Source organism: Balearica regulorum, chromosome 2 (genome assembly GCF_011004875.1).
Source record: "Balearica regulorum gibbericeps isolate bBalReg1 chromosome 2, bBalReg1.pri, whole genome shotgun sequence".
Lineage (NCBI taxonomy): Eukaryota > Metazoa > Chordata > Aves > Gruiformes > Gruidae > Balearica > Balearica regulorum.
In genome coordinates this window covers 12,719,629-12,733,405 of record NC_046185.1, presented here as the reverse complement: position 1 = coordinate 12,733,405, position 13,777 = coordinate 12,719,629, and the positions used below count along the sequence as shown (strand labels likewise).

General features: G+C 41.7%; 2 protein-coding genes across 10 annotated transcripts in view; one reads left to right on the top strand and one right to left on the bottom strand.

Moving 5' to 3' along the window:
* TATDN1 (TatD DNase domain containing 1) overlaps positions 1–9,814 on the bottom strand; it is an 18,796-nt gene extending 8,982 nt beyond the window's left edge. The window contains exons 1-7 of one of the 9 annotated variants that reach the window (XM_075743359.1): positions 9,706–9,814; positions 8,576–8,641; positions 8,165–8,308; positions 6,798–6,847; positions 4,811–4,874; positions 3,905–4,048; positions 3,765–3,807 (exon numbers count right to left, since the gene is read on the bottom strand). In XM_075743359.1, coding sequence (XP_075599474.1) covers positions 3,765–3,807; positions 3,905–4,048; positions 4,811–4,874; positions 6,798–6,847; positions 8,165–8,308; positions 8,576–8,641; positions 9,706–9,727 — 533 coding nt within the window. In that variant the 5' untranslated portion in view covers positions 9,728–9,814. Of the gene's footprint in view, positions 1–3,764; positions 3,808–3,904; positions 4,049–4,810; positions 4,875–6,797; positions 6,848–8,164; positions 8,344–8,575; positions 8,642–9,537; positions 9,682–9,705 lie in introns of those variants that run through there. The other 8 variants (XM_075743364.1, XM_075743362.1, XM_075743361.1 and 5 more) reach the window with 8 other exon arrangements.
* Positions 9,798–13,777, top strand: NDUFB9 (NADH:ubiquinone oxidoreductase subunit B9). The gene is made up of 4 exons (XM_010305081.2): positions 9,798–9,933; positions 10,299–10,491; positions 12,472–12,585; positions 13,535–13,777. The coding sequence occupies exons 1-4, from the start codon at positions 9,848–9,850 to the stop codon at positions 13,664–13,666; spliced, it is 525 nt and encodes a 174-aa protein (XP_010303383.1). The 5' UTR covers positions 9,798–9,847; the 3' UTR covers positions 13,667–13,777.

Genomic DNA, 13,777 nt, shown 5'->3' with positions numbered 1-13,777 from the left:
GTTTGCTCTTCCATGAAGGTCAGTCTTTCCTCTCTTGGGGTGGAACAAGTACCAAGATTAGGCAACTTACTTCTGCCCCATTCTGCCTATTGTCCTCATTCTTTCAAAGTCCTCCACTGTTTTCCCTCCTCTCCTTTGTGTGCCTGCATCCTTTCCTTTTCACTCCTTTTTATCCCTCTCCTACCTTCTACTCCTAGTATTCCCTTTGAAGGAGCAGGAACAGTGAGGCAGCCACCCTACAAAGAGACATCAAAATGTGGGCAGAAGGAAGGTAACAAGGTAGCCAGTTCCCCCCCTGCAGTTTCCAAAGAAAACTGATTAGCACTGAACTGACCCCCACTTGTCATTTGCAGCTAGTTCTGATCCCAGAGCATTATCATTTACCATTTCTGTCTGCCACGCTACACTCAGGCATGCAAATTACCAATGCTCAGAAAACACCAGAGGAACTTACGCGTGGCAGAGGGCCAACAGTGCACAGGTGACTCAGTATCCATACATAATTTGTGAGATGACATTATTTGGACAAGGCAAGGACAACACTGCCAGTCCCAACAGGCTGGGACTGTATGCACACACTGGATGTCTTTAGGTGTTGCTGTTAAAAGCAGTCCAGGGCACTGGGGCATTCCCATCATCAGAGATCAGAAACATTTCAAAGGCAAACTCAAGTGTCCACATACTGCTGGGTACGATTCGCATACCAATCACGAGAGAGTGGCAGCAAAACATTAGTTTGATTTACATTTTCCTAAAAACAGACAATGCAACTGGTCATTTAGTTTTGTGTCATTTTCACTGTTTTCTATATATTACAGGTTGATATTTCTCTGATAAAAGTTACCTTCCCTGTTTATCAGTGCGTATCTTTAGCATGAAACAGGTGGAACAGAAATTGGCTGTAACATTAAAAACTGACATGAAAATACAAGAGAACAAATTATACCTACTTTGAATCTTCTTTGTAGTCTAGATAGCGTGCTTAGTTTAGGTTGTTTGACTAAATACAAATTTAATTGCAACTCATGATTGCTCTTGCAGTTAAATAGCTACGGTTGCTTTATTATTGATTTTTTTTTTTTTTTTAAACAGAAGACTTGTTTCATAAGGAAATGAGATTTTACAGACTGAGCTGCAAATAAGCCCCGTAAGTAACCTACTGGCCAATTTTAATCTAATTTTGAAAAGGGCAGTGGTCTTGAAAGTACAAAGTTTAGTGCCCATACAAATGGAAAGGCAACTCAAGCTTCTTCCATTCCTACCAACAATGACATCCAGCACATGCTGTTACTTGCCCTGGCAAAGAGAAAGGGGAGGTGAGTGGGGAAGCTCTTGGAGAAAAAAAAAAAAAAAAAGAAAAAGAAAGGAAAGAGGAACCCTGGCAAAACATGAAGAAACCAGACATATGGTTAATGGTAACACAGTCAAGCAGGAAACTAAACCTTACTAGTTCCAGTGCTGAGGGAACAACCTTTTCCTTTGGGTGAGTGGACTGTCATTCAATATTGTTGGTTCTATGTTGCTTCTCAATAAGGAAGTTTGAAACTATTTTTGCATGGTTGTTTGCAGGTTCAAATACTGTGGTATTTTCAGGTTTGGGATCAAGACACTAAAGGAAGTGAAGCAAACTGGCCTTGCTGAGGGACCCAATTCTGGGTTCCTGTATGAATAACAGTGCGTGTGATTTTGTTCATCTCCTATTTGTTAAAGAAAACTCCGGTTTCCACTTGCTAAACCCCTCCCAGTAGCTCAGCAGAAGCGAAACTTCTATATACTTATCAGTCCATTTATAATGTGACCTTCACCGTAGTTAGATAAAGGTACTGCCTTCATCTACTACTCAAATCACAATTTTCTGTTGGAAAAGTTATGAGAATGCAGAAAAATTCTCACAAAAAAGTTCTTAGGGCTGCTTCAACAAAGGAATTTCATCTTTATTAGCTTCTCATCTTTATTAGCATTTCAATGCAAGAAAAAGGATTAAAAAAAACAATGTTCATTTTTTACAGGTGAAAATTATCCAGAAGCACACACAGCATAACTAACTAGAAAATAATGATTAAACATTAAACAAAAGAGAGGTCATGCTCAGATAGCACCCACTGGGAAACTACCGTACTTCTCTTCTACAGGGTAACTCTGCAGCTGCTGGCTAGCTATTCCAGTGACTGCTACAACACCTGACCTACGGATCAGCTGAAAACCGCTGACCTGCCTCCATACATTTCACACTTTGCCTTCCTTTTTTTAGCTCATTTATCAAGCATACATTGAATATTAATTCAAAAAACCTCACCATCCAGTCTGCTAAAGCTCATGAAAGCCAGACTGTCTCCAACTCCATAGCATTCCATTAGCAAAAATGAACACAACCCCAAACCCTGACCATGTTTCACAAACACGTGGAGGGTGAAGAGCAGGGAAAGTTGTATTTAGAAAATACAGAATTTACAAACACTATGTTGGCAGGCATCTGTCCTTGAGGCTTTCAGTATTTCTTCACTCCCTCGTATTTCTTGCTTTCTGTCTTTTTCATCAGTCACCTTGTTCCAACTTCAATTTCCAGGAAAGGTTCCCAAAGAGCTCTGAGAAACTAGATTTATGTATTTCATATGATTCACTGAAATAGCTCAGATAAAGACTTTCTGTCATTATCAACCTTAATTAGAAAGGACTCACCTACCACTTTAAAAGGGATTTCTGTTCCACCCTGTCACCTCTTTCCTCACAACCCAATTTCAGTGCATTTGATTAGAAGTTTTTCTCTACAGGTCTTCGGCTGCAGTCCATCAGATAAGGAAAATCAGATACATTTTTTTTCTCCCAATCACATCAAGGCAATAAGAATCTTAAAACATTATTACTCCACTAGTGTTTTAATTTCCCACAGAAAAGAAACAGGTTATACTCCAAGGTGTGCTTTGCTGAGCTGTACACTGGATTCTACCAGGAAAAAAGTTCTGTCCACTTTGCTGAATATTTTACTGTATGACTGTACCATTATGAAGAAATTAACACTATCTATTGCTAATATGCGGCAATTAGAAAAAAATTAACTAACCACTGCCCCCCAGTGACTATTTTACTCAGAACAGTAATATGCAAGCCCAATTCATTAATCACTCATCTTGTTTGAATTTATCACTTACATCTTTCAGTCAGTTCCCTCTGTACACAGAAGTTGTCACTACAAGAATGCAAGCTGATTTTAGGGGCTGTGCTAGCTTCTTTCCATTCAGTATCTATGCTGCATGTATTACTTCAAAACACAGATCTCTCCAGCTCCCAAGATCACCTTTTCATCAGTTCTCAATTATCTGCTCCCAGCTAACACCTCCCTTAAAAGCTCATTATTTTTCCACTGCTGACTTACTCTTTTTGACAGGTCTGTTTCCTTCCCCATGCCTTTCACTCAACCTAGTTCTTCTCTCACACACTACAGTTCTGTTATTCTCCCAATGAGTCTCTAAGAGTTCTTGACTATTAGCAAGAATGAACATCTGTCACATTCAAAACCCCACAAATTCTGATCAGTTTTACAGAGAGAGACAAACTAAGTCAACACCAGGTAGGTAGCAAAATTTAGCACATAGCACTACTTGAACGTAGGGATCTTTCTTTACCTGTTTCTGCCAAAAAATCCCAGATCCAACCATGCAAATTGCAGGTCTATACCTGACAAAATGTTACCTGGTAGAACATAAGATAAAAAACACTCCTGTAAATTGCTACAAGTCAATTTATAGTCATCAAAAGTTTCTTACTTGAGTTGCATGTCCTTTGGGCAAAATTCTAATCTATCGAAATCTACAAACAGAAAGAACAAAAAACCCAGTGGTTTAGGATTTTTTAATATATGCCTAGGAAAAAAAAAAAAAAAAAGAAGTACTAAGATAACACTTACCTAAGCCACATTCTCCAACTGCTATTACCTTTGTCTTATTTTTTTCAATCAGATTTTTTAATTCAGATAAATACTGCTCAGGGCTACTCTGCTCAAATTCTCCACAGCGGGTAGGATGACAGCCAACTGTACTGTAAAACATGTCTAAAGCAAGATAGCATTAGAAGGTTTTAAGAAAAAAAAAAGAAAATTTATATAAGGTATAGACAGTATCTGTATCTAGACTTCTTTTTATCGCTCATAATTTAAAAAGAAAACTACATTTGAACAAGTTTATCTTGCTGATAATTTTATTACACATATTTTCTGCTTTAAAAGTGTTAGTATCTCTAGTGGGGGGGTGTGTGCATGTGTTTCTTTTTAGTACCCATTATTTAGTATACTCCAAAACTGCAATTCAAAGCTAAATTATTCTGGTGGAGCAGCCCTCAACAAATCATACAATTGTTGAGGTTGGAAGAGATCTCTTGAGATCATCTAGAAATAAATCTCATTCAAAATGCATCAGGTTATCCTCAGCTGTGAGATTTCCAGACAGCATGTGATTTCCCTCACATGCCTCTGCATTAGCTGTTACCGAATTTTGCAAGCCACATTTAGCCTGATTTACCTTCTTTTCTAGAAGAGAGCTTTGTAACAAAATTTTTATTCCAGAAATTTCCTGTAATTTCTACTTTTATTTAGAAACAGAAATCACAGGAAAGACTGATTCCTTCCAACACCCAGGGATCTAAAAAGCAACATACAGAAACTCATACACATTGCATTCATCCCATTCTGAAACACAATTTCTCATTTTAATCTGAGATTCTGTAAACACCTCCAGGGGCAGGTCCTTTTGAACTCTTAATTCTGAGAGTGGAGAAGGTTATATTTTTGACTGACAAAAGTTTAAAGTGAAAATACCATTTGTCTGTGCCAGCTGCAATGCATCTTTACTATCCTGTAGACTTCCACCTGTAATCAAAAACTTGGAAGAAGGAAAGTACTGTCACCGAGTATGTTCTTTGAACATCAAACAATGTTTAAGAAAACACTCAGATATAAGGAAGAATCTAGACAGACAGCATCAGAAGACAATTACTAATGTAGATATGACAAAAATTCATAAATCAGTAACAAACTTCAGGAGCTAATAAATACACAAGGTATCAAAACCTGATTTTTTTCTTTATCAAGTATCTCCTATGCTGAGTATTTAAACTATTAAATGAGTAAATATTAACTTCATTAGACAATGACTCAAGAAACTTTATTTGCATTCAAGAAATGATGTTCAGAAATATTCTCCCTGTCTTACAAGTGGAGAAACTAAAGCCTCCTGAACACCTGAAACAAGACATGAGTAAGCAGATAAGCCAACAAAAGAGTCTGTACCAGAGTTGGTATTACAAATTTACGAATTTCTGGCTCCAATCCTCTATTTTTACCTTAAGATCGAAGGTTATCACAGCAGAATTGTGGCTTACAGTGTTTTTTGAACCACCACTTGCAGGATCTTGCACCCTAGGTCCCAATAAAACACGACTAGACTGCTTTTGGAGAACTCTTATCCCGACACATGCTACACCAGACTCGGTCAGCACCAACTTGGACATTTCTGCAGTATGCTCCATTAGACGTGGACACATCCCAACAGCATCACCAGAAAAATAACTTAAGCTGAAATTGGCTCAGTGTATATACAGCACAGGGCAAAACTCCACAAAAAATTACCATAAATAAGCAGCTCTATGGAAAAATAGAAGTATTTTCAAATAAACAGATTAAACTTCTAAGCAAATAGAAACAATGTGGGATGGAATAGACTTCTAACACCATAGAGGCCAACAGCAAGACTGAAAACATAGCTAAGGCCACAGAACTCCTGAATTCCGTTTCTGAATCCACTGTGCATCTTGAAAAAGTTATGCAGCCAATCTATGTTTTATGAAAAATTAGAAAAATTGCCACTTACTTTCAGAGGGTGGTACAAAGATTAAATAGTACTTATACACCACATATAAACAAAGTAGAAATGACTATGAGTCTGTATTTGCTGTGGTGTGGTAACTTCTCCATCACTAGTTTTCTTTCTTTGTCTCCCAGTTTATTTCCCACTCTTTTCAGAGGAGAGCCTTTCAGCACATTTCTGAGATATCTGTTCCTCTTCTAGAGGAGGGTTTATTTCTTTATTTCTAATCCACCAGCCTTATTAGTACAGTAGAACAGTTTGTGACTATGTGCATTATATTTTAATGCGTATTTTTGTCTTGACAGTTTAATCAGTTGAGAGAGAGAGAGATAGGCAGGCTGGACTATTACAGCTAAAAGAGCATGGTCCACTGCTGAAAACACCAATTTCAAGCCAAGAGTTACAAACATGCTCATAATGATGCACTTCTAATACGTGCAAGCCAGTATTTACTAGCAGACGTTCCGATGTCTCAACTGTAAGAATTTATGGGCACTCCCAGCTCTTCTGCAATTACCAATTTCCTTTACATATAGAAATATCTAGAAGATCACTATCAGAAGAGTTTTTGAGTTTTGATCTGTAGTGGTAACTTGAATGAGTCACTTGGGATACAAGAAGAGAGGAGTGGCTGCCTATAATTCAGCTACCATTTAAAATTATGTACTGGTTGAGTGCAGTAGGTCAGAGGAAAACATCTTTCTGTTGAAACTGTACAAAAGAAATTCTATATGCACATCATACATGATACCACTGAACTTATTTATCAGAATCTAACAATGCTCCACACAGAACACTTTTGCTTTATGCTATTGAAGAAAGTTACTGCATTTTCCATTGCAAGTTCCCAAAACATTTGTTTTAATAGTGGAGCACTAAAAACCCAAAGTATTAGAAAGCAGTTTAAAATATTAAAGAAATTTTATTATAAAAAATTACCTTTTTAATGCCAACTTTGACTGCCCTCTCTACCACATCCAAGAAGTCATCTGTGAAAGTTCATAAAATGTCATAAACTGAACATAAGGTTTTACAGCATAATTTAACTACTTTTCAACTAAAAATCACTTTCATGCAGTTAAAATGCCTATTATGAACAATCTTTAAATACACTTGAGTAATCTTTGGAAGACAATAAAAAAATGCAGTAACTGAAGATCCAATTTAAATCCAAGAAGTCAATGGAAGCTTTTCCACATACCTAGTAGACTCTCTGTTTTTACATCTATATCTGAAGGCCGTGAGAGCAAAAAAACATGAGTTGTAATTAATAACTATGATTCAGCAATGCAATACTGTATTAGGTTTGCATGGCAAGGTTTTGGTAGCAGGGGGGGCTACAGGGGTGGCTTCTGTGAGAAGCTGCTAGAAGCTTCCCCTGTGTCTGACAGAGCCAATGCCAGCCGGCTCCAAGATGGACCCACCACTGGCCAAGGCCAAACCCCTCAGTGATGGTGGTAGTGCTTCTGGGATAACATACTTAAGAAGGGGGAAAAAACCACCAGGAGCAATTGCAGCTGGAGACAGGAGTGAGACGATGTGAGAGAAACAGCCCTGCAGACACCCAGGTCAGTGCAGAAGGAGGGGGAGGAGGTGCTCCAGGCATTGGAGCAGAGATTCCCCTGCAGCCCCTGGAGAAGACCACGGTGAGGCAGGCTGTCCCCCTGCAGCCCATGGAGGATGATGGGGAGCAGATATCCACCTGCAGGCTGTGGAGGACCCCACGCCGGAGCAGGTGGATGCTCAAAGGAGGCTGTGACCCCATAGGAAGGAGCAGGCTCCTGGTAGGACCTGTGGCCCCGTGGAGAGAAGAGTCCATGCTGGAGTAGGTTTGCTGGCAGGACTTGTGACCTTGTGGGGGACCCACGCTGGAGCAGTCTGTTCCTGAAGGACTGCGCCTCGTGGAAGGGACCTACGCTGGAGCAGTTCATGAAGAACTGCAGCCTGTGGGAAGGACTCATGTTGGAGATGTTGGTGGAAGACTGTCTCCCTTGGGAGGGACTCCATGTTGGAGCAGGGGAACAATGAGAGGAGTCCTCCCCCTGAGGAGGAAGGAGTGGCAGAAACAACGTGTGATGAACTGATCACAACCCCCACTCTCCATCCCCCTGTGCCGCTGAGCTGGGAGGAAGTTGAACCCAGGAGTGAAGCTGAGCCCGGGAAGCTGGGAGGGGTGGGGGGAGGTGTTTTAAGATTGGATTTTATTTCCTCATTACTCTGATTTGATGGGTAATAAATTAATCTTCCCAAGTTGAGTCTGTTTTGCCCATAACAGTAACTGGTGAGTGATCTCTCCCTGTCCTTACCTCGACTCATGAGCTTTTCATTATATTTTCTCTCCTCTGTCCAGCTGAGGATGGACAATGATGGCCTCCAGCCAGGGTCAATCCACCACAAATACTTTGATGGTTTATTGTTCATAATTCTCAGATCAGTTTTTCCTTGCAATCCTAATATAAATTGATCAGCAATTGTCCATTTTGCTCTGTAGGCAGAGTTACCTGAATGACAGCTTAGTAGCAATTGAGAAGAGAACATACTTTGCTAAGAACATCTAACTTATTTTGTCACGCTTTCTTCTTCAAGCTCTAGTAAATAATAAACATCCAGTTTTTGAGGGGAAAATAGAAACTCTAACATCATGTTCTGACATGTAAAAGGTTTCTGTTTTAAACAGGAGGGATCCTGTCTTTCAGCAGATACAAAGAAACGTTTACCTTGATGTTTTTGTGTTCCCCTGTAGATTCCTCTGAACATAGGATCCGTCAAGTTAATACCAATATCTATGAAAAAACAAATACAGAAATTCAATGTTATAGTTGGTCTACATTTCATTCTGAGCATTAGCCAGCTAGAGAAAACAATGGAAAGCATATCTTAGTGGTCCTTGACTACCACATTCACAGGTCATATAAGCCTTAAGCATAAGTCTACTTGCATAACTTGAGAGCTAACTTCTTACTAGAAGTGACAGAAAAATAAAATTTTGGCCTTCTGTGCAACTCCAGATTTATTCTACGAGTGTATAAGACACACCCTGATAACCACCAAAGCTAATACATATATGCTGTTTATTGCAATTAATTCTGCTTTTCACACAAAAACACAAATTTATGTCTTCCAACAAGCAGTAACAGGGAAGGAACATCGCAGCACCTCACACACACCCTTTACACAGGTGGAAGCAGCAGCAGACTGCCTCATAAAAAGCTGCCTGTTTTCCCTCCTGCTGCCCGTCACCATGTGAAGAAGACCACCTGCAATGCAGTCCCGGACCGGCGCAGCCCCAGCCCCACGCAGGCTGCCGTGCGTGGCTCCGGGCTGCGGCCCCGCAGAGCCGGGCTGAGGCACAGCCCTCGGAACAAGCCCAGCGGCCGCAGCCCGCCTTTCTGGCGGCCGTTCTACCGGGGTGAGCATTTTTCCAGTATTAGGCTGCTCGGCCACACATATCTGAACCGACCTGCTGAAATTATTCACATACTTCCTGCCGAATTTCCTAAGAATATTAACGTTTTAATCCAAGAAAATTCCATACTATTATAAATAACCACGGACTAACGCGCCAATGCGAAAAAGGGGGCGAGGGGCGCCCAGAAACCCCAGAGTTTAGGGATAACTTGGAGGAGTCACGCAGCAGCCCCTCAGTGCCCTGCGTGGAGCCCCCAGCGATGGCACAAACCTTCCCGAACACTTCTTGTAGGCTCAAAGGCAGCCTGCATCACGGCCCCGGAGACACCGAGAGGAACTATAGGAGGTGACAAGCCCTGGACAGAGGGAGCTGTGATGAAGCGACCGGACCGAGGACACGGACACGGACACCCCTGCCCCCCCCCCGCTCTCCCCTCACCGATGAACTTGGCGCGACTCATGGCGGCGGCTGCGACTGCGGCGGCGGCAGCTGGAGCGCGAGCGACGCGCCTGCGCGCGGCGACGTCCTCCACCTTCCCGTCAGCCCCCGCGCGCGAAGGTGAGGGGTAGGGCAGCCCGAAATGGCGGCCTACCTGACGCACCAGCAGAAGGTGCTGCGGCTCTATAAGAAATCCCTGCGGCACCTGGAGTCCTGGTGTATCTACCGGTGAGAGGCGAAAGGGCATGGGTCTGGGGAAGGGATCTTTTTAGGAGCGGGGCCTCTCAGCCTCGCACTTGGGGGGGTAGGGAGGTGGCCTTCTCCGCTGAGACGGGGTGTTGGGCCTGACTGGGGCTTTGTCCTCTTTCCTTCCCTTCACCCAGTCGTGGGTGAAGGGGTGAGGAAAAAGTCTCTAGGGTCACTTGTCAGTGCCTGCCACGGAAAAGGGTGATATGGGAACAGGAGCTCCTCAGAGCCCCTGGCCAAACCCTGTCGTTGCGCAGGGGTGACTGGTGATGTTGCCAAGATTTGTTTCTGTATGTGATTAGCTTTTTCCACCAACGTACATCACTGTTCTTAACCTCTGTCTGTAGAGACAAGTACCGCTACTTTGCGTGCCTCCTGAGAGAACGATTTGATAAGAACAAGGATGTGAAGGACATGGTGAAAGCTACAGAGCTGCTGAAGGCAGGCGAGGAAGAGTTCTGGGCAAACCAGCATCCTCAGCCATACATCTTCCCTGACTCCCCCGGGGGCACTTCCTATGAGAGATATGAGTGCTACAAGGTAAGGTGGCCTGCAAGGTTGTGTATTACTGTGCTGATCTTCTTTTTCTTTTAGTGAATGTAAAGCGAGTGCTTTAAGTGGACTTTCATAGGGCTGCAGCTTGATTCAGCAGTATGATTTCTCCGGCAGTTTACTGCTGCTGACCATCTTGCTGCTTGCATGGGAGAAGCTGTCCTGCTTCTCTGATCCTTGAAAATGGATTTTGCTGGTCCATCTGAAGACAGCTAGCTTCTTTTTGTTGGGATCATCATCTGCTCTTTTGCCAAGTGGAAGCTGCTCCGTGATGGGTCAGGCAGGCACAGAAAAAGGGTTGGAGCTGAGCTGTGAGAGTAAACAAGGTGGAGGGAGCAGTGGGGCCTGTTGTGGTGGATCTGGTCACAGCCTTGGTTTCTCTCTGGTCTTGTCAGATGGTGGCTTGGCTGTTGGGGTCGTCACTCAGTCCCAGCATTTTGAGTAATGGTACAAATTATCCTTTCCCTTCATATGCTCTAGTGCCAGACGTGTATTTGTGTGTCACTATGTGATAGGTGGTATGCTTAGCAACAGAAGTGGTATTATTAGAATTTAAGGCACTTCTAGAGGCTTTTTTTTTTTTCTTCATAGATGGTTCTATTTAGGAATAAGAAAACAGGTTCATAAAAAAAAAACACAGGGCTTTTGCTTTCTTGGCATCAGCTCTTAATGTATTACATGAAGTTAATACTAACCTGGAGAGTGTATGCGCCCCTTTTCTCCTGAATCTGAAGAAAGTGCTGACACAAGACTAGATCTGATCAGATCTTTACGCATAAGAAACCATGTGAAAAGAAGAATCTGATGTAGATTTATCAGAGACAGATAAAAGAACATATGAGTGAGAAGGGAAGAAGAAGACTTAAGCTTATGCCAAGGTCACAAGCCTTAGCAGTAGTAGAGACAATAGTGAGAGAGAATCTGGACAGAAAAAAGTCCAGTGAGCAAAAAGTGGTCAAGATTTGTCTTCATATAGAAGAAGTTTATGTTTATGTTCTCTTTTCTTTGCTGTGTTTGACATGCTAAAACTGTGCTTCAACAAAATGGCTGTCACAAGGATTTGGCTTGTTGATATATCAGCGACTGTCCATTGTGGGTGCTGCTACAAAATGTAGTTTTTAGATCTCAGGCTGTTTGATGGTTTTAATTGGTATTTGGGGTGTGTGGATTATTATTTTTTTTCCAAGTACTATTAGCAGCTCTGCTATTTCTGTGCAGCCAAAGGCTTAATCAGTGATGAGAATCACAGCAGAAAACTGGAAGTGTAAATGTCACTGGATGAATGGTGATTCTGGATTTTAAGAATTGGTGTCTCTTCTGGTTTTGGGTTTTTTTTTCTGTTTTGGTGGGTTTTTCTTTGTGTTTTCTTTTCAAATCAATGTTCTTGTTTTTAAAATGTTAACATTCAGTGATGCACTTCTGCAGAATTTTAAATTTACTTTTTTTTTTTTTTGACTGGACATCTTAGAGCTCAGACCATTATCAAGATCTTAAAGGCCACTAATTTTTTTAGTAGTTGTAGACAAGCAGGAATGAGCTGTAAGGTTCTCTCTCTGTCAAATAAAATGAACTAGTAGTTGGAGAAAAGAATCTCTCTAACCTGCTGCTTTTGGAGTTAGGAAGGGAAGAAACTAAATCCTTTCTTCCACCAGATGGAATTTACAGTTAACTGAGATGACCTGGGACTTGCCTTTGGGATGCGACGGTTTAAGCAAGTCACTGTAATGTCTCCTATGACAGGATAATCTGTGAAACAAAAGATTAAGCGCCCTGACCTCTGCCAGATGGTGTCTTGAGACTCACAATAGTCAGGTAGCTCTTAAATGGGGTTTTTATGTAGTACTTTATTTCCTGGGTTATTTATCCATTTTAATACTGGCTTCAGTGATTACCTTTCGTTCTTTTGTGTGTGTGCTATATATGATTTAATATGTAAAAATATTATGTATGAAACTTCTTATTTAACAGATTCCGCAGTGGTGCTTGGATTACTGGCACCCCTCTGAGAAGGCAATGTATCCTGATTATTTTGCCAAACGAGAGCAATGGAAGAAGCTGCAGCGGGAAAGCTGGGATAAGGAGGTCAGTGCAAATGCAAAGTAAAGCCTCCTTAGCCCACGAGTATTTTGTGTGGCATATAGACGTGTTCTTGGAAAATACCTGAATGCTTACTGCAGTCTCATTTCGACTCTTGTTGGCATGAAACACTGACTTAAAATGCTTACGCAGAGATCTAAGTTACAGCTTTTTAAAGGCTCTGAAGGGAATCTGAAGGTAAAGCTGAACCTGCAACCGTGTTTCAGCTAGTGCAAGGCTGTTGTAGCAGCTTTGCTAAAGGAAATTCCAAAGGGATGAGAAGAGATTAATGACCAAACAGTTCCTTTTCTGCTGCTGTGAAACTCTGAATGCTTTCTGGTTGCACCTTTGAAAGTGACTTACCACAGCATTCATTGTTTTGGCATTTAGAATAATTTCAAGTCAAGCTGAACTGACATTCATTTGGAAAAAGTTGATGTTCTTAGAATAATTCTTTAATTCAGTTGTACAGAAGTAGTTGGATTGTATGTAGTATGGCACTCTTACCAGAACTAACGTGGTGGCAGCCAGCACTTAGGCCGTTTCAAGAAGCATGTATTGAGAACGTCTAAAGGGCTGTTGGTGGCACACAGAAATAGTGGCCTCCTGCTGACTGGAATGGCAATTTTGGGACTTGTAATTCTCTGGCAGCTTTCAAAGCAGCACGAGAATGCAGTCTGCTTAATGTAGCAGTGGTAGACAAGTAACATTTCTCTTGTAAATCACTCTTTATTCGTAAAAATTCCTGCTTAATTAGGTAATACGAGCCTGCAATGATTACTGAGTATAAGTGAATACTGAGAGACGTGAAAGCTGTGTGTCAACCGAAGGAGTTAGTTAGTGCTGGCTTTTCGTTCTGAGACGGGGGCCAGGTTGTGCACTGCCTGGGCACTGAAAACCACATTGTGGGAATGTGCTTACATCTACTGAAGCAATTTAATGTCTTGTCTTCTAGATAAAGCAGTTGGAAGAAGAAACTCCAGCTGATGGTCCAAAGACTGAAGCTTTGCCTCCAGCTCGTAAGGAAGGGCATCTGCCACCGCTGTGGTGGCAGTATGTGACAAGACCTCGTGAAATCCCCATGTAAAAGCAGTATTTCACGTGAGCGTTGGAGCAGTCTGTCTTCTGTAGGCAGTTGACGTGTCAGCGACCGCCTGCTACTGAGTAATACAAAATAAAGCCAAATGAAGTAAGAGAA